The following is a 24,178-nucleotide window of genomic DNA, read 5'->3' on the forward strand; positions in this document are numbered from 1 at the left end:
CAGGTACAGGAGCTCAAATGTGTAAGGGGCCACCATTTTAGTCACCTCCTCCACTCCGGTTCAAATTTGACCTTCAGGTGTGATTACGACAGGATATAGGTTGTGTTCGTGTTCTACAATTTGATGATGTTGGAATTTCAAATAGAGGACAGGGGTCGATATAACTCTATGGGAGATTCACTGTTATTGTTAACTTACCATCCACAAATTTGAAACCTTATCCTTATTTATTTGGGACTGGCTCTACAAACTTCTCATATTAATCTTACGGCTTGAAGTGCTTTCAACTGACAACAATCTTGTTTTTGGGGTTGAATAATAGCACCACTTTCTGAATCTATTGTGGAAAAAATCACTTATTTATGCTGACAGAGAAGTTGAGCTTTGTGCCAGTTCTGTTTCATGTGGATAGGTCCAGTAATTACAGAGATATTAACCATAAACCAGGTCAACAAATCTGCAATCTGACAGTTAAACAGCAAATTCCACCCTAGACTCCTGCCTGTCCTCCAGCTCAGCTCAAACTATCAGGATTCTAAAAAGTCACGTGAACACAACCTAAACCGAGCATCCATCTATGTGTGGTCATCAGGCCTCCTCCTTCTGCTCCATGTGGTGGGTGTAGTCTTCTTGGGGTCAGACCTGATCAGACCCAGAGTCCAGCAGCAGTTCTTCTGGAGGTCAGGAGGCGTCAAAGCTGGAACACAAAAAAGAAAAACACAGCCTGAGTGATCAGATTAAGGTACACCTGTGTCCTCTGCATTTGACCCATCCTTCAGTGTGGTTTAAACGTGTCGGGAGCAGTGGGTGACCGCAGAGCAGGTCACCCACTGGACTATTCCAGATACTGGGCTAGGTTCGATTAACCTGTCACTGTCGAAGGTAAGCCTGTATTCGCCGTGAGTTTAGAGCAAAGTTCATTCACTTTTTCCTCTTATCCTCTAGTCTCTCCGGGCAGATGGGGACTTGCAAACATAAATCATGTGTGTGTGCACGCATGAACAACTGTGCTGTATAAAAAGACATGACGTAAAAATGTGTCGTCCACTTGTCCTTTATGTGTGGGTGTATGGGTGTATGTATGTTAGCTGCACACGCACAGAGCTGTGAAGTGTCATTAAGGTGCTCAGGTTCATGAAATATTTAAGAAGAATGATGTGGGCTGTGCATTAGACAGAGGTGACCACAGGGAGGGAGAAGAGAGAGAGGAGGGAGAGAGAGTAAGTAAGAGAGAGGGAGAGAGAGGGAGAGAGAGGTGACCACATGGTGATCTACAGAGGAGAGAGAGGAGGAGAGAGAGCGGTGACCACAGGGAAGAGCAAAAAGGAGAGAGTGAGGGACAGAGAGAGAGGTGACCACAGAGTGACCCGAGGAGAGAGAGCATTCACATCCTTTACATTAAGACTCACATCGATCTGGGACTCTATCAACACAGACAGTCTATACAGGAGGCTAAAGAGAATATATTTACTATCTGCAAAAGAACAATCAGGTGTAGTGGTGTAAGACACAGTCTAAGCACAAAAGCACTGAGGGACCTATGGACTGTACCATCATGAATGACAACATCAGGAACTGAATTCACAACTTTGTTTAAACGCTAGGGAACAAAATATATAATTGTGATTTTTCTGACAAGCATTGCAATTGTGATTAGATTCATAATTTGTGTTTCAATTCTATTCTATTTAAAGTACATATTTTAAATGCACAGAAGAATTGAGACAAAATGCTAAAGTATGAACTGAAAAACATGATCAGAACATGTTTGTGCAGATCTAAAGTTAGCAGTTTTTATGCAGGATTCATTATCTATGTTAATTACCTGAGTGTTGTTAAAATTAAACAGTATTTAATGTCAATTAGCATTAGCTTAGAGACAAAAACACATAATTTTACAGTGAAATGTTTCCATTCTACATAAGCGTTTCAAAACACTGCCAGTGATTATCCAGCTGTATCTTGCTGTCCACTACATGTTCATTAAATATTGATTACCGGTAATTTGAATGCAACTTGGTTAATTCCCCTTAAAGAATGGCATGGTGAGTGATGATCCACAGTTTTGAGGCAACCATAACTGGTCTTCTTCTTTTTACAAGAAAAATATCACATTATAAAAACAACTGTATCCAAAACTATGGTGCTAGTAAGAGAGTAAGAGAAAGCTCATTTTCCCAGAGACACGAGCCACACTGAAAAGTAACTGGGAGGAGGAGTGAATCTACTAATTACGGTAACAAGATTGAAGTTGAGATATTAAAATAAAATTTTGGGCGCTTTCTACCATGTTATAATGTTCCCTCATTAAAAATATGCCTGAAGAAGTTTTAGCCATCTTCCATAAATATACAGCAGGATACAGAACAATACACTACAACTGGACAAACCTGATGTGATGTGCACTAGTTTCATTAGCAGGATCCACGCTGATTGTGTTGTAATAGCGCTCTGAAGAGGGAGTGTCTTAATGAGGAGAGCAAAGGGAGGGACGACACAGAGTGCCAAAAATGAACTGAAACTAATGAAACATGTTAATAAATTGTTTTTGGCGAATATAGCATTTTCAAAACACTATAAAGTAACATAGTGATTTAAATATAGAAAAACACCACCTCTTTAACAAAGTGGACCAAAACAAAGCAACATGTGCTCCTTAGAGAGGCTGTAGTTTGTCATCTCTGGAAATCTAAAACAAGTGAGTAAATGTCCAAACGTGTCTTTTATTTTTTCTTGCTGTTTCTTACCTTGTGCAGTTTGTGTATTAATTAAAATGTAAATTGGACTGGTTGTGATGGTGTGCATGTAAACATAGTCATAAATATAACAGTACATATCCAGCCTGTCTGTGCCTGTTGGCTATGGGAGTCTCACCTGTCCCAGAGCTTGGTGTTCCTACAGCCATTGGTGCAGCAGCCAGCGGAGATCAGAGCTGCAACACAGAGATACACAGAGAAACATCAATAACATGATCAATACTGAGCGATCAATACCAGCGATCAATAGGAGCACGCGGTGTGAGCCTGTCCCAGAGGAGGCTAACAGAGCTAACCACAGAGGAGACTTTCTCTATTCTAATTCACCTGGAGCAGACAAGCAAGACCATGTGTCTGAGTCCTGTTTCAGTCGCAACAGCTTTTCCTGATATGGATGCCATTTTGAGGACTTTTTAACATTGCAAGAATAAAATGTTTAACTGTAGGTTGTGGGTTGCAATGAAAACAGTCCTAATTTCCCATGTTCCAGTGCTGTAGAAGAGATGGGTAGAGTAGACACAAAGTGTACTCAAATAAGCTTAGTATTACTTAAAAATAATATTACTCATGTAGATGTACAAAATAGTGGTCCAAGAAATTAGAGTATTAAAATATTTGGTCAAACTGTTCAAGTAAAAATAACTGTCAGGAAATCAGATACTCATCTGATTTTGGTGCATGTGAAAATAGCCAGTGTCACTTACGAGGCTTAAGTGCCCTGGCTAAAGTTAGCTTGTTTGTTTGTTTGTGTTTATTTTTATACTCTCCATAATGTGGATCTTGCAGAGACTGATAATATTTCCATAAGTATTTTTCAGCACAAAGCTCATATGTAGGAAAATTGTTGGGAAAATGACAGAGACGAACATGGAAAGGCAGAAGCAGCTGTGGCCTAGTTACACTGGAGATAGACTGGTCAAATAAAACATGTTAACATAGCTCCAGTGCATCTGTGTTTTGTTTTTGTTTTTTTTGCTGAAGAAAACTTAACAAAAAGTGCCTCTGAAAATGAACTGAAATGAGCTCAACTTATAGTTAGGAAATGCCTTTACGTTAATGCACTAAAGTTAGCACTGGTGATCTGAACTCTTGACCTTGCTAAAAACTTCCTTTATAATTTGCTTCACTGGATTAGCCAAAAGTCCATGCTTCAAGTAAACTATAATTGTGTTCATGTGACAACACAACCTTGTATATTCCCTACAGTTACTTCTCTGGGGTTATTAACTGCTAACATATAACAAATTTAAATCATTATCTTACCTTTTATTGTTTTGAAAATGCTAAATTCGCCAAAACCAACATATTACCATTTTTTCTAAGTTAAATTCACTCATTATAAATTCACTCCCCCTTCACAGTGCTATCACATTGCAATCAGCATGTGTTTTGCTAATGACACCACTGCACATTGCATCAGGATTGTAAAGTTGTAGTGTATTGTTTTACTCTTCTATATTTAAGGAGAACTGTCATGTGGGAGCATGGCTGATGTTGGCTTTTGGGGGGCACACTGGACAAACCTTACAGGTAAATGTAAGGAGGGTTTGAATAGTGAATGATTGCTAAAATACTTAAACACGCAGGGATGACATATAAAACCACTTTAGGCATGTCTTTGATGAAGGAACAACGTTATAACATGGTAGAAAGCTCCAAAGACTTAATTTTGCATAATACCCCCTCTATAAACTGAGCTGGAGGACAGGTCAGAAGTCTATGGTGGAATTTGCTGTTTGACTGCCTGATTGCAGATTTGTTGACTTGGTTTATGGTTAATTTTACCATAATTACTGCACCTATCCACATGAAAAAATTGCACAAAGTCTTCTCTGTCAGCATAAATAAGTAAAATATTTTTTTTCAGAACAGCTTCAGAAAGTGGTGCAATTATAGAACTCCAAAGACGTGATTGTTGTCAGTAGAAATGACTTTAAGCCATAAGATTAATATGGCAAGTTTGTAGGGCCAATCCCACAGAAATATTGATAAGGTTCAACATTTGTGGATTTGGGGAAGTTTTCTTAGTTACAGAACATAAATACAGCCTATTCTGTGATCTTGGTTGCAAGATAAAGATGCAAGATCAATAAAGCCTACATTACACTGCTGTTGCCAACATGGAGACATAACAGACAATTGGCACTGGTTTTGAACTGGTACACTATGTAACAAGCATATTAATTAGGGTTAAGTATTATGACAACGCTAATACTATTTATGTGGCCATTCATAACGCCATAAACAACTACGTAAACACCGGCTGATTACTAATGTGAATAGTAAAATTTGAAAAACATTTCTGGTGTATAGTTGAGAGTTGAGATTTTAGTTTTCTCAACCAAAAGTAAAAGAAAAAGCCTGACTAAATTTTGATAGCTATGGGTCTTGTTTGTGCAGGTTTTGACATTGCCATAGTAACTGTCAGCAGGGTACAGCCGAGCATGGTGGGTAATAGGAAGTGCTCGTGGTGTCAGTGTGTGCCCGACCATGACACGAATCAGGCAGGTTGACAAAAGGAGGAAGACCTACAGAAGCAGTGAGCCATGGCAGAGAGAGAGAGCTTAGGAAACTGACAAATACTAGAACAGAGGAGGTTCATCTGGTGCAAGTGGGAAAATATACAGTTGAAACCATAAGTTTACATGCACTATATAAAAAAAAGACACATATGCTTTTTTTCCTCACTGTCTGACATGAAATCAGACTAAACTTGTCCTGTTTTAGCTCAATTAGGTTTACCAAAATTTCCCAAATTCTTTAAATGCACAGTAATCTTCCTGTATGTAAACATCTGACTTTGAAGAAAGTAATGGGAAATGTTCTAAAAACTTCTTCTCTCATTATTCTAACATTTAGCATATGTGTCTTTTTATGTAGTGTATGTAAACTTCTGGTTTCAACTGTAAATGTCCTAAGATTTGGATGTTAAAACAAGTAAAAGTGAAACATTCTATAATATCCCTGAAATAGGAAAGGATGTAATAGTTTTGTAATTAAAGATGCACTATGTAACTTTTTTATGGAGGGTTTGCTTGTCTCCATGGAGATGTCATTGCTTTGTCTCCAGTGTGGTGTGCTTCTAAATTTATCTTGCATTTATTTTATTACAGTTGTTTTTATTTCTGAAAAAATACCTTAAAATATGCATTTAAATGTGAGCCTCTCTACAGATCTCACATGTAGTTCACTTGGTTGACAGGCTTGTGTCCATGGAGATAAATATTTTTAATGCCATATTGTGAAACATTTCAGGCAAATCAATACCATTTCCATGGAGACAAGTATGCAGAGGAGTGGTGCAAGAAACACAAATGTTCAAATCATTTCATTTTGTCGACATAAAGTTTTAGTCAGTTGCAGACTTACTCACAGTGAGAGGAGTAACCACAACTTTTACTCAATTAAGAATACTGTTACACTGTACTATATATTACTCAAGTAAGAGTAAATGTATAGCATCTGGAAACTAGCCTGAGTACAGTCTTATTAAGTAAGTGTAACTGTCAGAGTACTGTCTTTGATTAGGACTGATATTTTCATGTGCACATACTTCAAATGAACAATTCAAATATAAAACATTTTCAAGTTTGTTTTTTTATGAACTGAAAAGAGCCCTGTGCTTGTGAAGTACAGTGCCATTACTCACAGATCCCCTCTCTACTTTCCTCTGACACAAAGGAGCAGGTGTCTGGGACCTGTTTAAACCTAATGTATTCTAATAAATGCACCAGAACCACGTTTGTTTGTTTTATATTCAGCTCCAGCTCTGTCCTCCACTGCCCTAATGCTAATGTCCTCATGCTAACCTCCTCATGTTAACTTCCTCATGCAAACATATACATCATATATATATATATATATATATATATATATGTTTCCCACCTTGACCTCGGGGTCTCCAGGTCAAGGTGGGAAACACCTCCAAAGGTAATTGAGAGTGATCAAGCCCAGATCCTGTGGGACTTCCAAATACAGACCGACAGAATGGTGACGGCGAACCAACCGGACATTGTGGTAGTGGATAAACAACAGAGCAAAGCAGCTGTGAGTGATGGACATTACAGAACCAAGTGATGGGAACATTGGGAAAAAGGAAACTAGAGAAATATCAAGTACTCAAAGAAGAGCACATCAGAGCACTCGGGGCAGTAACCCATAAACTGACCTTCAGGTTGGGGGACCACTGCACTAACAATTGAGCCGCTCATCTGTGTTTCATCAGATACTTCAGTTTTACATAAAGGCTACACAATCACATAAACGTAAACATAAAATCCAAAAGGCTAAAATGGCTAAGAAAGCTAGTCTCCTGCGTCTGTTAGCTTGTGTGCTAACGTCAGGCCTGAAGTGTTGCCTGGAAACAGAGGCAGAGCAGATGTTCACACTTCATTCACACCTCTGCACTTTTACATCTGAATACTACACCTCCAACTCATTTATATACCAGAATTTACAAGGTTAGCTCTGTGTATTTCTTATCTTTGTCTTTTATATTTGCCTTAACACAATTACATTTCCGTTCTTAATCCTCTTTTATAATAACGTTATTTATAGTTTTAAAGTTTGTGTATCTCATTTTGAAACTGTGAAAGGAGGACGCTGGTACAGAGCTCTCACAGTCCCTTTGGAGCTTCACTAGTATACACCATAGACTGTATAAAGAAGTGGTCTAAGGGACTGTGACGTCACCCATAGCATTTGGCTTCAGCCAAATGAAGGTCATCGAGGCTAGGGGGGCGAGGCTAGGGGGGCGCGAATTTGGGAACGAGTTCCATATTTGAAATTTTGACCGTGATTTTCATGGTCCACACTGCTGGTTTAGCAGGGGGCGAGCTCTTATCGCAACTGAGCAATCTCGGGGAAAGAAGGTGTCTGATTTATATGTTGTTAATGTACATATCTTGATTTAGGGACAAACTAGCTAAATAAAAACACCAGGATCATGTAGAGCAGGTTAATACGAACATTTTAAGACCATAATGACGAGCCTGATAGCAGCAGTTACAGAGAGTGGGATGTTTTGGGGTTTTTTGCTATGTTTTTTCAATAGAAGGTGAATTGGAGATTATTCAGCCTTTAGTGCCCCATCCTCACTTATTATTTGGAACATGACGCCTAGCAGGTTAGCTATGTCCATTTATATATATACAGTCTGTGGCATACACATGTGTGAATTTTTGTAGCTCAACCTCGTTGACCAGGCTTTAGAGACAATAGAGCCTCAGCACAGAGCACAGAGAGAAAAAGAGAAGAAGAGAGAGGATGAGAGAGAGAGACCTGGAGTTTTAACTTTTATTGGAACTCACAGAAGTCCTCAGGGACACAGAGGAAAGACAGGGCGAGTGCTGCGTCAGTGCCCTCTGCAAGTACATTCTCTCTTCCTCTTCCTACTCTTTCCCTCTCTCATGCTCCTCTCTCACCTCTCTCCTCTCTCTTACCCTCTGAAACTCTCTCACCTCATTCTCTCCTTAGTCTCTTTTCTCTCTCTGTCCCTTTTCTCCTCCTGTTTACCTACACTCTACGTCAGCACGCTCTGATTCACTGGACTGACCTCCTCCTACCTGCTCTGTGGCCTTCAAACACTGCAGCTGTGAATGGAGCTCTTCACGTCATTCAAACTTAGCATAATAATTCAACCATGATTTAATAAGTTGTCATTTCAAACATATTTTTTCCAATCTCTATTGATCATGAAAAGTACTTCACATCAAGAAGACATTCAGAAAAGGATAAATTGCCTATGGTTGTTATTGAACTACTGACCTTTGGGTCAGAGGGCAAATGCTTCACCAACTGAGCCACTGCTGCCTAAACCTGATAAGACATTTATTATGAGTCGGATTGATTCCTATTTAAAAGGTTTAGGAGGGTTATTTTTGTTAAAAGCTTAGATCAGAGCTGAGTAATATGATGAAATAGCTTTTAAAATGAATTTCCAGATAAACAATACAGTTTATTATCATTGCCATTTAAAGGTCCACTATGTAACTTTTTTGCTGGAGCCACCTGCTTGTTTCTATGGAGACATTATTGATTTGGCTGAAATCCTCCACACTTTGGCATTAAACTTAACAAAAACTTAAATTGACAAGCAGATATACCCATTAGGCCAGAATACAGGTCAGATGACAATCTCAATCAGAATGGTTGGTATTTGTGTGCAAAAAAGGTACAAAAGGTGCAAAAGATTTTGGGTACATAGTGCACCTTTATTGCCAAAAATAGTCAAATTTCTTTCCCCCAAGTCTTCCATCTGCTCCAAACCAGATGATTTTACTGACAGATGCTTTTACTTACCTATTGAAAATGACTAAATCTCGATCTTGTCAATCTAGCCTGCAGTTTAGTCCTGGTTGAGTTCTTGTTTAGTCTCCATATATTTCAGCCCATTTAAATGAACAGCTATGACATTTTAGGATCATTAACTTCGGCATCTGTCTCAAGCCACTGCAGCTCACTGTACCGTAAAGACCATGTGGGTGTTAGCCTGTTTTAATTACATTGAAAATTCACTGGTCTGAAAAGCTCCTAAACTCATTTACACAGCAATACATGTTAGCACATCCCAGAACAATCAGGTCACATGTTCAGTCTGACTAATTAGATGTGTAAATTATACACCGCTCATTATGGCCTGGTTTAGATTTGTTAAGAGGTCATTTGAGGTCATGTATTTGTAGGACACGTTTGAGATGGAGAGCAGGGGACTATATGGGACATTTACTGTTTTTGGAAGAAATATCCAAACTTATGAGCGACAAATGTTGAAACTCATCCTTATTTGTTAGGGATTGGATTCACAAATTTACCATAACAATCACGTCTTTGGAGATGAATAACGGAACCACTTTCAGTTTGTTTCATGTGGATAGGCCCAGTAATTACAGAGATATTAACCATAAACTACGCCAACAAATCTGCACGTTGACAGTTAAGAGACCAGATCTAGACCAGATCCAGACCAGATCCAGACCAGATCCAGACCAGATCCAGACCAGATCCAGACCAGATCCAGACCAGATCCAGATCAGATCCAGACCAGATTGAGACCAGGTTTCAACCACTAGAGTCTTATTGATTTGTATACACCTCAGTGAGAGACACAGCAGTCATTACAGAAAAGGTCGGACAGGCAATAAAACGAATTGACGAAGTGGAACTCTACTTCTGGTTTAATGGGGCCTCGGTGGCTTAGGAGGTTAAGCAGCCTGATAACTGGAAGACGGGTGACCAGTTCAATTCCAGCTCCAACCGGGGCATACAGGGGTATATAATTTGTGTTGCGTGAATCAGGTCATTGGCACTCATCTGCAGCATTTTCAAGCTTGTAAAACACAAAAATAGATCTGGTTTAGTCCTGTTCCGGGTTCTGGTGTATGCCGGTAGTTCAGTCCGAGTATAGTCCTGGTTTAGTCACTAATGCGGCATGTTGTTGATAGCACTCACACTTCAAAGAAAGGAGGTTCTGGGTTTGATTCCCAAGTTATATCCGGGCCTTTCTGTGTGGAATTTGCATGTCCTCCCTGTCTGGTTGGGTTTCCTCTGGTCACTCTGGTTTTTAACCCAAAACATACACCACAGGTCAAATCCTCCAGCTAAGGTAGTCCTGACCAAGACTGGCGATAAGTCCCTAGACAATCATTGCTCCTGACAGGTTGCCCCAGCAGCACTGGTAGAAGGATGGGTCAAATACAGTGGATAAATTTACCTACCAAGGTTAGTCTAGGTTTAGTCCAGGTTTACTACAGGTTTAGTCCAGGTTTCGACCAGGTTTTGGCTGGGTTTAGTCCTGGTTTAGACCAGGCTTTTTCCAGGTTTAGTCAAGGTTTAGTCCAGGTGAAGACCAAGTTTAATCCAGGTTTAGACCAGGTTTAGATCGAATTTAGTCTGGGTTTAATCCAGGTTTAGACTAGGTTTAGTCCAGGTTTAGTAAAAATTGTATCCAGGTTCAGTTGAGCTTTGATCCAAGTTTAGTCCAGGCATAGAGGTTTATTCCAGGTTTGGTCCAGTCTTAGTCCAGATTCAGTCCAGATTTAGTCCAGGTTTAGTCCAGGTTTAATCCAGATTTGGTCCAGTCTTAGTCCAGATTCAGTCCAGGTTTAGTCCAGATTTAGTCCAGGTTTAGTCCAGGTTTAATCCAGATTTAGTCCAGTCTTAGTCCAGATTCAGTCCAGATTTAGTCCAGGTTTAGTCCAGATTTAGTCCAGGTTTATACTATGTTTAGTCCAGGTTTAGTGCTTTAGAGTGATATTGATTTGTGGACATTCTCACAGAGACAGACCAGTCATTAAAGTAAAGGTCAGACTGAGCCAATGAACGAGACAGAAAGAGACAGAAGAAGAGAGGGCGAGAGAGGGATGTAAGGAGGATGTGAGCTGAGAAGAGAGAAAAAAGAGGGAGGGAGTAGGAGAGAAACAAAAAGAGGTCTTGAGGGGAGGAGAAAGAGAAAAAGGAGAAAAGGGGGAGGGAGGAATCCTGTGTCTGTCATAGGAAATGTCAACGTTTAATTAACCATTAACTGTATTTAAAATGACCACATACTGATTATTGTTGTTTTTAAACCATGTGAGGGCAGTGTTTCATTTTAATCTGAAATAATACAAAAACTTTGGTTAGTACTTGAATAGGAGACCAGGTGCCATAGTGGAGCAGCAGAGGCTCTAGTGTAATCATAGTGCAGATTGGCAGTCTCACTTCTGTCAGTCTGCCCCAGGGCACCTATGGCTACAGAAGCATCAACGATCACCAGGTTTTGACTGAATAAATAATGCAATGTCCAGAAGTGCTATAAACATCACATACATTACTCTTATCATCACTTTCACACTGTTCACTCCAAGCCTCGTCCACTTTTCTTGTACAGCCATAAAACACAAATAATTACCGACTAAACTGCCTGAGTTTATGGCCTTGAAAATCACTATTTCAGATATCACTGTACAGCTCCTCGGGCCAGACCATGTGATCAGACGGTTTTATACAGCTAGAGAAAGTCTTCGCTTCTCTTCTACTTTTCTTCAAAGGTGAGAAATGGAGGCGTGTAGGTGTTTCTATGCTAAAGGACCTCTACTTTTCCATAGGGTTCACCGTTAGCGATGGGCAAAGGTTGGGGTTATGTATAAGACACTAGAGTTGCAGAGCTGACTACATTAACGACATTACAATCTTCTTAGATATATTCACGTGTATTAGACAGATTTTCATGTTTTTCTAATTATTCCTTGGATTGGTGGGTATAAATATTTATCATAGTCTTGGATCAGCCAAATGTCAGTTTGCTGGGAGAAAAATAAAAGTGTAAAAATACTGGAAGTAGCGCTGAGTTGTAAAACAGAATACCTCTACCTATGTCATAAACACTAAGAATTACATCCAAATTTAAGTGATAATTTATGTACAACAAAGGCATTTTTCTGATGGATTAACAGAATAAATGTGTTGTTCTGTATTTTTATTAGTCTACTTATAACTATCGTTCAATTTAGACAAGTTTTGGCGCCAGTTATGGTTATGTCATATCTGCTGCCCATATTCAACCGGGAAGTAAAATTACACATTTTTTTAGGCAGCAGTGTAAGTAAAATGTTAGATATAATGATGTTAACTATGTTTTAGTGAAATTAATAGTCTAACCTGTCATATGCATTATTTTAGCCTTCCCTCAAATTACGTCAAATTTTAATGCATCTTATCTAGTTTAAAATGTGCAATTTGGTAAATTTGTAAATGTATTTCATTTTCATTTTAAAGCTGTATTATTATTATTATTATTATTATTATTATTATTATTATTATTATTATTATTATTATTAATAATAATAATAATAATAATAATAATAATAATAATAATAATAATAATAATAATAATAATAATATTATTATTATTATTATTATTATTATTATTATTATTATTATTATTATTATTATTATTATTATTATTATTATTATTATTATTATTATTATTAGTATGTTTCTAGAATTTGTTGATTTCAGATGTAGGACAGGGGTCTGTATAATTCTGTGGGAGATTCACTGTTTTTGAAAGAAATCTCCAAACTTATGATCCACAAATGTTGAACCTCATCATGATTTGTTTGGGATTGGCTTCACAAACTTGTCATATTAATCTTATGGTTTAAAGTCCTTTCAACTGACAACAGTCACAGGGTTGAATTGGCACCACTTTCTGAAGCTAAGCCCAGTAATTACAGAGATATTAACCATAAACCAGGTCAACAAATCTGCAATCTGACAGTTAAACAGCAAATTCCACCATAGACTTCTGACTTGTCTCCAGCTCAGTTTATTCTACATTGTACCAGCACTTGTGTTTTTTGCACATAATGGTTCATAATGACAATAGATTTGCTCTGTTCACACTAAACAAAATGGGACGTTACAGTCATGACGTTTGGGCTCCAGATGCTCCGGTTATTATTAGCAACGCACAAGTGTCAAAGCTAACGTCCTTCTGATACAAAGCACAGGAGGAGAGAGAGATAGAGAGGAGAGAAAAACAGAGTGGGAGAAAGATTTAGAGAGAGTCAGTGAGCAGGAAGGGGGGGAAAAGTGGTAAAAAAAGAGAGAGAGGGGTAAAAGAGGGGTAGGGGGCATAGAGCGAGATGTGGAAAGAGGGGGTGAAAAAGTGAGGAAGAGAAAGAGGAAGAGAAAGAGTTTAAGAGAGGTGAGTGAAGAGCAAGACGAAGAGATAGGAAGAGACATATAAAGAGAGGGAGAGGAGAAAATGGAAGAGAGCTTAAAGGAAAGAGATGGGTAGCGAATGAACGAAGTGAGGGGGAGAAAAAGAATAGAACAAATTGGCGAAGAGCGTTCAAGGAGAGGAAACTGAGTGAATCTCCTCTCACTCCTCTCCTCCCTCTCTTTCTCTCGCTCTTACCCCTCGCTCTCTATCCCCTCTCTGTCCCTTCTTCTTTTCTCTCTATTTGCCCCCTCTCTTTCTCTCTCACTCCCTCTCTCACACTCTCTCCCCCCTAAGGTGCATATCGAGGTACAGTGTGTTCTGAGCTTTCTGGTCACTTCGGTCCAGGACATTTTTGACATAAAAATAATCAAACTTTCACTTTCACAGTGGCTGTAATCTGATCTAAAGTTCTCGCTGTTCCTCATAGTCTGACCAAATAACACAGAGACCAATGTTCAACTTAAGACAAATGAAAATCACCATTACTATTCTCCATTATTTTAACATAGGGTTGACAGATGTGTAGAAAATCAGATACTAATCGATCAAAACTAAATACTCATTTGAGCAGGTATTTATACTAAAAAAGTCACATTTACAGCAGTGAGTGAGTGAACCTTATCTGAATAGCTTTAGAACCATCTTGAGCTGTATCAGAACAAGTATAAGACCACACAGACTAATATGGACCACTATGGAACCTACCTGGACAACTGAGAGACAGATATACACAGATCTAAGGCCACACGGTAAAATAAAAGAATATAGTACGATTCAATGTTGAAAATCACATTCTACTGTCTAAATAAAGTAAAACACACTATTTTAAAGATGCACTAGGTAACTTTTCTGAATAGTCATCAGTCACCATTAATCTCCATGGATACGTTGTTGCTTTGCTTTTAACGTCCCATGGTATTACATTAAACTTATCTATGTTTCTTTTTTAATGTTAATTTTATGATGATTATTTATGTTCTGATTTGTTGTATTGTGATTTTAATGTCTTTCTTATTCTGTAAAGCACTTTGTGTACGAATTGTGCTATACAAATAAACTTCCCTTGCCTTGACTATTTATTCAGTTACAGTTTTTTATTTTTATTGCTAAAAAAGGTGCTGAAAAACATCTATTATTACAGTGAGGGGGTCGCCTCTCCACAGATCTGACCTATAACTTGGCTTGCTGGCGTCATATGCTTGCTCCGTGGAGTTTGATTAGTTTATAATGCCATGAAACCTTTGTAGTGGAGGGTCTGCTCCCGGCTTGGCTCCACAATATTGTATCTACGGCCAGATCTGTGGAGAGGTGACCCATCTCACAATTTATGAATGTTTAAACGAGAAATAAAATCACCGGTAGTCAAAAATATGCAAAAACAAGTACATCTCCAAGGAGAACAGTATATGACAGAGCTCTACCAGAAAAGTTTAAAAAAAAAAAGGTTATGCACCTTTAAAATCACAAATTCCCTGCTCCTTTTCTGATTATTTCTGAGTCATAGCCTGAGTTGCTGTCACGATTTTAGCTTCGTCACGGCTCAGACTTCTCCTGTTACCTCCTGTCTCTCCTCTCTCATTCTGATGATTCAGACCTGTCATTGAGCTTTGTATCCCCTCAGAGATCAGAAATCTAACCCACAACCTCTCTACAAAGAGGAGGAGACAGTATAACCACCATATGCTCTTAGAATACTCCCACTGCCCACAAGTTCTCCACAGCTCCACAATTAGGTTATCTAAGCATTAAAAGGCTATATTTCCCACAAAGGAAGGAGCACTTTTAATTTGAGTCGAACCCTCTGAGATCAGCCATAAACTTTTGTAAAAAAAAAAAATCTAATTCCAGGTAAAACGAAATGGCACAGCGTTAAATTATTTATCCTGGTTTATGTGTGCGCAGTGCAGTGACCCGTAACCCGTCCAGCTAATGCACAGGCCCTAATGTATGAGGCTTAATAGAGATGTAGTACAGCCAAGTTCAGCTCATAGGAACAGATAGGAACGCGGAGAATACATGGCAGAAGATTGGACTAGTAAAGAGCTGCAGAGGAGATAAACGAGTGTAAGATGGATGGAGAGAATGAGAAAGAGGGAGAGAAAGAGTGCTGCAAAACGATTTATCATGAAAATTCAATTCAAGCCACACAAGAAAGTAGGAGCACAAGAAACTATCAGTGTTATCCTGCATCCTCCACTTACAAAAGGAGGTTGTGGGTTAGACTCCCGTCCCTCTGAGTGGAGTGTGCATGTCCTCACTCCGTTACTGCGGCAGAGTGGTTACCCTGGAAGCATTTACATGGCCGCAGTGAATTTCTAATTGAAATCAGATTAAAGCTTTAAATCATAATCTAATATAGATCCATGTACAGAGCCGATTACAACCACAGACAGGCAGTCCACTATTAATCATATTAGCGGCATAAATGAGTTTTCTCTGATACAGAAAAGACGATAATCCTGTACGTAGAAGGGAGATTGACAATCGCTCACTAAATGAAAGGTGCTGATCAGTTCGTTGTGAATAGGGCATGATTATTGTTCTTGTGTTGTATAAATGTATTTGTGCGACTGTCTGTTAGTTGGTTGAAGGTGCAGCGTGATACAGCAATAATACATATATAACCTACTATACATCACTATTATTATAAAAGAAGTTATTTGAAGGTAGTGCCGTAATTACTTCAGTTATATTACATACACAAGATTCCTTTTCCAAATAAGACAAAAATGCTACAAAATTAATAGCAATATATCAATACACTTATATCAGTGATAATAATATCGGGTCACTATTTTTTTAGCTACTTTCTACATTTTATATACATACAGAAGACATCACTATTTTTTTTTATTTTATTTTTTTTGCTACTTTCTACATTTTATATAAATACAGAAGACATCAAATATGTTATGCAAGTTATATGGAATTGTGTAGCAAAGGAAAACCCTTGGCCTCCTCTCAATGAGCTTCTTGATGAATGAACATGAAATCACTTCACAGCTGTGTCTGGGTCAAGAAATGTAAAAAGTTAAAGTCAGGGTCAAAACAAAGGGTGGTATTAACAAAAAATGAAAAAAAATATTTAATGATAATTATTAATAATTAATATTATTTTAGTTTAGTTTTTTTTTGTTATGTGTCATTCATAATGTTGAATCTACAATCTGAATAATCATGGAATTAAAGAAGAAACATAAATGAAAATGTGTGTCCAAACTTTTGTTAGTGTAAATATGAATGATGGTTATTATGTTATTATGAGATGATTTTAAATCTGTCCAGGAACATTAACATTTGAGAGAAGACTGAAATCTGAACTGATAAACTAATACAAGACTCCCATGCAAGTCAGAACATGTTTGTAGAGGTCTAAACCACAGGGTTAGCAGCTTTTACACAGAACAAGACTTTTTGACATTTTCAGGGGAAAAGTAATAGGTTATAGCCTCTTTTGTAATACAGGTGTGATTACTTATGCAGCCCTATTGTAATTAAGTGTCACTGTGTGGTGCTTAACACAGTTGAGTGTCTCAGTCCTGTTAGAGTGGATCTGATGTGCCTTGTGTACCTCTCTCACCTCTGCAGGTGCGGCTCTGTGGCTCTGGAGCTCTGTGCTTTTGTTTCACTAGAGCTGAGTCAGGACTCCAGCCCTGTTCCCCTGCTCAGCGAATACAAGACTGCATCAGTACTGCAGTGAATACTACTACTGCTACTGCAATTACTACTACTACTGATGCTGCTACTACTACTAAAACTAGCACTGCTACAACTACTACTGCCACTTCTGCTACTATTGCCCAGTCTGTCCCTTGCTCTCCGTCAACACAAGACTACATCACAACTACTACAAGTACTACTACTACTACTACTACAAGTACTACTACTGCTACTACTACTACTACTTCTGCTTCTATTGCCCAGTCTGTCCCTTGATCTAAGTCAATACAAGACTGCATCAGTACTGCAGTGAACTACTACTATAAGTACTACTACTACTACTACTACTACTATTACTACTACCTCATGTACTACTACTGTACTACTAAAACTACAACTGCAACTGCCCAATGTGTTGCCCTGCTCTCAGCATATACTGGAAACCACAAACACTCCATCAGTACTGCAGTGAATACTACAACTACTATTACTACTACAACAATAGTAAGTACTACTACTACTGCAACAGCTACTACTGCCACCAACACGTGTCACTGCTTAGGCCTTAAGGATAAAAAATAGAGATTTTGAAAGTTTTGGGTTTTTTTGTATCGTGAGTGTTTTTTTCTCCCTCATTCGCATAGAAAAGATAAGGTTAAATGTTTTGCCCAAAGACACAACAACAGCCTGTAGTTGGAGCATTGCATGTACATCTAAAGTCATGTTACTCTGTTCACTTCTCATTTATACAGTCTGTGCTAAACATAAACTAAGTGAAATGTCCCATGAGCCTCAGCATGAAGCCGTTTGAATATTAAAACACTCCTCCCTCCTCCTTCTCTCCTCGCCGTCTCCCTCCTCTCATCCACTCTTTCAACCTCCTCCCCCTCTCAAGAGAAAGCCCGTGTAAACATGTCACTCTGGGAGGAAGAGGAGGAGTCTTCATCACTGAGTGGTTAAAGTGATGGGAGGATTTCTAACAGAGGAGACGTCTCACAGATTTTTCTTTATAGCATTTACACATGATTATAATGACACGTCACCTGTAGAGACCATCAGTTCACATCTCATGGCTTTGGTGGAACAGTAAAGCTCCTATATTATGCAAAAATGACTCTTTATGCCATGTTATAATGTTGTTACCTCCTCGAATACTGTACATACACCGAGTTGTGTTTTGTTTCATTCATACATGTTTGAGTAATCCTTTATTATTAGTCTGTCTACATCTCCAAAGCTCAAAATACTCTGTTCCACCTTGTTTTCAAATTAACATCTACCTTTTACCTTTAGTTCAGTAGAAATGATCAATTCCAGCACTGAAATTATTCAAATGATTTTAGTGAAGGTGCATGAAGTTTAAAAACATGCTGGAGCACTTCCTGTATTACCATATGACATCACAAGGTGGGACAGAGTGTTTTCTATTTGAGAGAAGAACACAGCTTAAATGCACAGAATTTGTGCGTTATGTGTTATGTTATGTGTGAATGAAACAAAACACAACTCCAGGTCTGTTATTGATGAGGAAGCAACATTAGAAAATAGCATAATATAGGAAAACATTGATTATGAATTGTTGTTTCAATATATATTTTACCATCCAAAGCAAATTTAACATTTCTTTAATCTCTTTTGTACGTGTTAGAGGGAACCGGAACTTAAGCTTGCACAAAAACACGAATTCCTGCGATATTTTAGTTCACAAACTAACAATAATCCATCTTGTCTCACTTATGTTGTTTTGACAGGCTGGACCAATCATAGAGCACTATGGCTGGAGTCAAAGGTGAATCGCCCAAACAAATCATAAAAAACATGGCAACACCGAGGGAAGAGCTTTGTGCATTTGTGGAGAGAAAGATGACTCTGTTTTTCTCTTAACTGGATTTCACCAAAGTGTGATTTCTCAGCTTGTTCCGCTGTTATGACACTTTGACCAACCAGATTCAAGTATTCATCTGAACACTCTGCCTTTTCCTGAACATTTTCCCCAAGAGCTGTTCTAGATAGCAGGTAACACAATTCATAGTGCTACACATATCAGTCATTGACCAAATTAACCAGAACCAGTGCAGCCCAACCGTGGACCCTTTTACCACTTTCTAAAGGAAATGCAGAATGTGACTAATAATATCACACAATATTTTTATGTTCCAACCCTAGTAGACTTTGACACTCCTCATCTTCACTTTCTCTTGTCCCTGGTTGTCCTCTTCATCACTCTTGCTCCTCTCCTTCCCCCTCTCTCTCCACTCCTCCCCCTTTCTCCACTCTCTTCCCTCCTTCTCCTCCTCTCTCCACCTCCCTCTCTTGTTAATGCCTCCTGTGTGTTTGTGAGTAAACCTGCTCCCCGTGCACTTGCATCACCTTCTTTCCCACAATGCTCTGCTGCAGCTGATAGACTCTGCCCCTGAGTCCCACAGGTATAAACATGACATGTTCTACTCTCTCGTGGTGGGAGTTTGAGTTAGAGCTAGGTCAATGATAAACTAAGGTCATTTAAGCTCACCTCCACAAATGCAACGCAATAGAGATCCAGATTCTGTCATGTCTAATGGTCAGTGATAAGTTTGGGTATTTTTAATGGCAGTCAATCCTCTGTCAGTAAAAGTATGTGGTTTGGAGCAGACGCAAGACTTTGGAGGAAAGAATTACGGATGACATCACTGATATTTAAGGTGTTAAATGGAGGGGGAGGACAGGCGAAATGTGGAGAGTTCATCTGCAGATTGCATGATATATTATATAATACATTATATATCAGTATATTTTGAAAATTCTTAAGAAGGGGGTATTCTGCTAAGATTTTGAAGCTTTCTACCATGTTATAATGTTGTTCCCTCATCAAAAACATGCCTGAAGAGGTTTTATACATCCGAGCATGTTTGAGTAATTTAGTGATCTCTCCTGGGCCATATTCAAACCCTCCTTACGATTCACAGTATGATCCCATTCAAAGCCCAAGCCCACAAGCCTATGTCACCCATGTTCTGCAATTTTCCATAACTCTACAAAAGCAGGATATAAAACAATGCTCTACAGTTTCACAAACCTGATGCTATGTGCCATCAAAAACAAAACTGAAAGTAATCAAACACGTTTTTGGCAAATAAAGCCTTTTCTAAACAATAAAAGGTAACACGATATGTGTTAGCAGTTAATACGATATAGAGGTGTAATACTCCATCTTTAAGATACTATTTAAATGATACAGAAAAACTGCCCCTTTTTGAGAGAGAACTTTGCCCCTTCTCTGAATCTACTTCTCTTACCGTTGTAGAGGCTGTGCTGTGGACTGGCTTCCTCTCCCGATGCTCGGCGACGTCCTCTGTCTTGTCCTGACATTCCTGCGCCGTACCTCCCTTTCCCCTGCTCCAAAGCGCCGCCCTGCTGGTACTGCGGGTGATTCCTTATCGACTCTGGACTTCCTACAATCACCCTATTTTTCCGTATGTACTCAGGCGTTCCTATTGGTGACCCTCCACAACTGCTTGAAGGTTTTCCGGGCCGCGGGGATCTCTGGCTCAGCTCTGGACTGGATTTGTTTTTCCCGGGTTGTTGTGATATGTAAACGTGTCCTTTTAAATCCGAATGCTTGGGTTGGTAGTCAAATGGTTGCCTGCTTGGCGACTTATGTCTATCGGGAATGTGCGTATCCAGATTTGTAAGCGATCCTCCACGTGGTCTACAACTCTGCGGAAAAGTATGGTATTCCGGAGTTGAACTATGCCTTCTTCCTGACGAGTTGTGTTTTGGATCTGTACATTTTCCAGATACTTCACATTTTTTATTATTTTCAGATTTGCTTGGATGGTTGTATCCTAAATGCAGTTTGCTATGCGGATTATCAGGGCTGTCCGTACTCCCTGCGCTAGATGTGCTACTTCCATCCCCAACATCTCGTAACAATCCAGGGGCGGGACCACACTGGCTGCTCTGGCTGTCAATCGAACCCCTGCACCCGCCCTGTTCGTTCGTAGCTCCGCCCCCTCCGCCTCCTACCATGCTGCTATTGGCCACCGCAGCCGCTCGCTCCTCTTCCAGCATTAGACACACCTCCTTGAGTTCTAGGTTTTCCCGGAGGACTTCAGCCTGCTTGGACTCCAGTTCTCGCAGTTTTTGGAGGTAAATCGTGACTTCTTTGCGCATTATTCCGGCGCTGAATCGGCCCAAACGTTGCCACTCCCGGGAAACACGTTTCCCTTTCTGCCGGTCATCATCCAAAAAGCAACAAAGATCCCTCAACTCCTGGTTATCCTCCTGTAGTTTCTGGTTAACATCCTGGAATTTAGATAAGAGACAAGATGGAGGAATTACAATACATTTCTGTCACAACAGACAAAATAGATTTTCAGATGGGGCATAGAGACAGATGTTACAGCAGAGAGAGAAAGAAATTAGAGTGAATATAAGGTGCAGAGGACAGACAGTGAATATATGGTACAGAGGAGGGAGGAGGGACAGTGAATATTGTCATTATTCTGCCTGCCCACGTTTGCCCCTAAATGCTACTAAACTGCACTTAGTTTGTGGTGGCACTTCTGGTTAAGCAAGAATCCCAGCGAAAGGTTTTGCAGGTAAAATTTGATATAAAGTATGTTGATTTGTGTAAAATGTTCATGGAACCAACAAGTCAACACTGCACCGATTCTGTGGGAGGCTTTAAACAGGCGTTGTAGTCCAAATACAACTTTTTACTGTCAAGATCAGCAACCCCAGGCAAAATAATCTCCAACCCCAATGACCAGGGACGGCGCCCATAGCAACATCCAATAAGAAATAATAATGCTTTATTATTAGCTACTGACAGCGTGCAGTGGTCTCATTGGACAGAAAATGCTCCTTTTACAACAGAAAACACCAAAATTTACCAATTTACCAAAACAAAATGGGTTCCAGAGCTTTAGGTTGGATGGATGATTATCCAGGCCTTTCTGATTTCCTATATTATCTGATAAGTTTCTCAAAAAGCCATTACACTTGTGAGTAAAAATGTCTCTCTATTATTAACTCGAGGCATATTGTGTTCATACTCTGCAGCTGTCAGCCCACACAATTTCATTTGGAAACTAAAAATAGAAATGCAGACACTTTTTCAACACTGACTATTAACTGTCACTTACTAAAAGTACCTTATCATGTGCCCTCCAAAACAGTACAATTAACAATAGCGTGGATAAATAGATGAGCATTTTCCATTTCATGCAGGGTGGAGGTTAGGGGGTGGGCCTATGCATTTTTGTTTTGGAAAAATGTTTGTAGCCTTATTGTATATACTGGAACATTATCACAGTAAGAATGCTATTACTAGAATAACAAATACCACTACTACTAGGCTACTGCTGTGGCTATTACTAATAACCTACTAAGATCATTATACATTGACCATGCAGTTAACATAGGCGAGTTATTAAACCAGAAATATGTTAGACTGCATAAACTTTCTGTTGACTTATACAGCAAGAGATTCACAGGTTGAAAGTGCGCTCGTGCTTGCATTCCCGCCTGCCCGTGCGTCTCCCCTCTCGCCCGTACGTCCCTCCTCGCGCCTGTACGTCTCACCCTCTCGCCCGTGCGTCCCTCTTCGCGCCTGTACGTCTCTCCCTCTCGCCCGTACGTCCCTCCTCGCGCCTCTACGTCTCTCCCTTGCGCTCGTGCGTCCCTCCCTCGTGCTCACCTTGAGGCTCCGGATCTCCGTGAGGTGCTGCTGCAGTCGCCGATTCACTTCTCGCATCAGGTTCCCGTGCTCCACGATCACACCCCGCTTCTCCGCTTCGGTCCTCCGCAGCCGGCGCACCAGCTCGTCTTTACCCCACCTGTGCAACTCCTCGTCGGGGATCTTTGACAGGTCCTCCCCGGTGTTACTACCCCCGCTGCTGGTGCTCTGCTTCTCCATCCTCGCGTCTCTCTCCTCCCTCAAACTCCACCGGGAAAGTGAGTCCGTGCAAGCCGAAGCCGTGCGCTCTTAGGTCGGCTTCATGGTGTCCTGAGTGCCGGTTCCCCACGTCCACGTCTCGGTGCAGTGTTTCCCGCCGAGATGGAGCTGAGGGCGGGCAGGGAGGCTCCGGAGCACGTGCATAGCGCCGGGTCTGCTCCGAGCACTGCTACTGCCCGGGAACACGCGCGACAAGGCAGAGGAGAGAGAGGAGGGAGAGGAAAGAGAGGAGAGGGGATGGAGGAGATGGAGAGAGAGCGAGAGAGAGAGAGAGAGAGAGAGGAGGGAGAGAGGGGGGGAGGGAGGATGGAGAGAGGAGACAGCCAGAAGCACGGAGGAGAGAAGAGAGAGGAGGGGGATGAGGGAAAGGAGAGGGAGGGAGGAAAGGAGAGAGCGGCAGGGGCACGGATGAGATGAGAGAGAGAGAGAGAGAGAGAGAGAGAGAGAGAGAGAGAGAGAGAGAGAGAGAGAGAGAGAGAGAGAGAGAGAGAGAGAGAGAGAGAGAGAGAGAGAGAGAGAGAGAGAGAGAGAGAGAGAGAGGCGAGTACCACATCCAGCTCGCTCTCTTCTCCAGCAACTTTGTCTTACAGCGCCATCTGGTGCACATTCACAGTTACACGCGTGAGGAATCAATCCAGTTTGACCTCTTGTAAAGAGTTGTCCTTGTCATTCTCATGCACAGATTAGGTCTAATATAATAGGTCTGCAATTTCGCCTTAACCCCAATGTCCCCATGACATATCACACATGATGTGAAGTAGGACTACAGTATGTCACTTTCTGGAGATGACATGTTACCTGCACGATTCCATGAAGATAGAAAATTAAAACCATACTTTGTAATATTCTCCATAGCAATAGATATTCTTTCAGTCATACTGAGTAATATTATAGCCAAAGGATTGTTTCATGCAGACAAACAGGAGGCCAAATAAGTCAGGTTTGTGGAGATGCAAGCTCACTAACATGTTTTTCTAGGTTTACAGTGCAATAAACATAACCAAAATGAAAAAAAGAAACATATATATATATATATATACACACACACTATACCTTCTGTCACATTTGAGAATCTGATGATGCCCTAATTTCAGACAAAGGGCAGGAGTCGACTGATTT

General features: G+C 40.1%; 1 protein-coding gene across 1 annotated transcript; it reads right to left on the reverse strand.

Annotated features, from left to right (window-relative positions):
- Positions 1-618: 618 nt before the first annotated feature.
- ccdc85a (coiled-coil domain containing 85A) lies at positions 619-23,135 on the reverse strand. The gene is made up of 4 exons (XM_033979391.2): positions 22,802-23,135; positions 20,397-21,405; positions 2,875-2,932; positions 619-697 (listed from the first exon to the last, which is right to left on the reverse strand). The coding sequence occupies exons 1-4, from the start codon at positions 23,018-23,020 to the stop codon at positions 682-684; spliced, it is 1,302 nt and encodes a 433-aa protein (XP_033835282.1). The 5' UTR covers positions 23,021-23,135; the 3' UTR covers positions 619-681.
- Between the last annotated feature and the right edge of the window lie 1,043 nt (positions 23,136-24,178).

The sequence above is a fragment of the Periophthalmus magnuspinnatus genome, chromosome 15 (assembly GCF_009829125.3).
Source record: "Periophthalmus magnuspinnatus isolate fPerMag1 chromosome 15, fPerMag1.2.pri, whole genome shotgun sequence".
In the NCBI taxonomy this organism is placed as follows: domain Eukaryota; kingdom Metazoa; phylum Chordata; class Actinopteri; order Gobiiformes; family Gobiidae; genus Periophthalmus; species Periophthalmus magnuspinnatus.

Excerpts from the sequence above, each read along its gene's own strand:
- ccdc85a (XM_033979391.2), bottom strand. The coding sequence starts at position 23,020 with ATGGAGAAGCAGAGCACCAGCAGCGGGGGTAGTAACACCGGGGAGGAC. Across the intron at positions 21,406-22,801 it reads CGGAGATCCGGAGCCTCAAG|GATGTTAACCAGAAACTACA; the intron begins GTGAGCACGAGG and ends TCTAAATTCCAG. Across the intron at positions 2,933-20,396 it reads ACAGCACAGCCTCTACAACG|CTCTGATCTCCGCTGGCTGC; the intron begins GTAAGAGAAGTA and ends TCTGTGTTGCAG.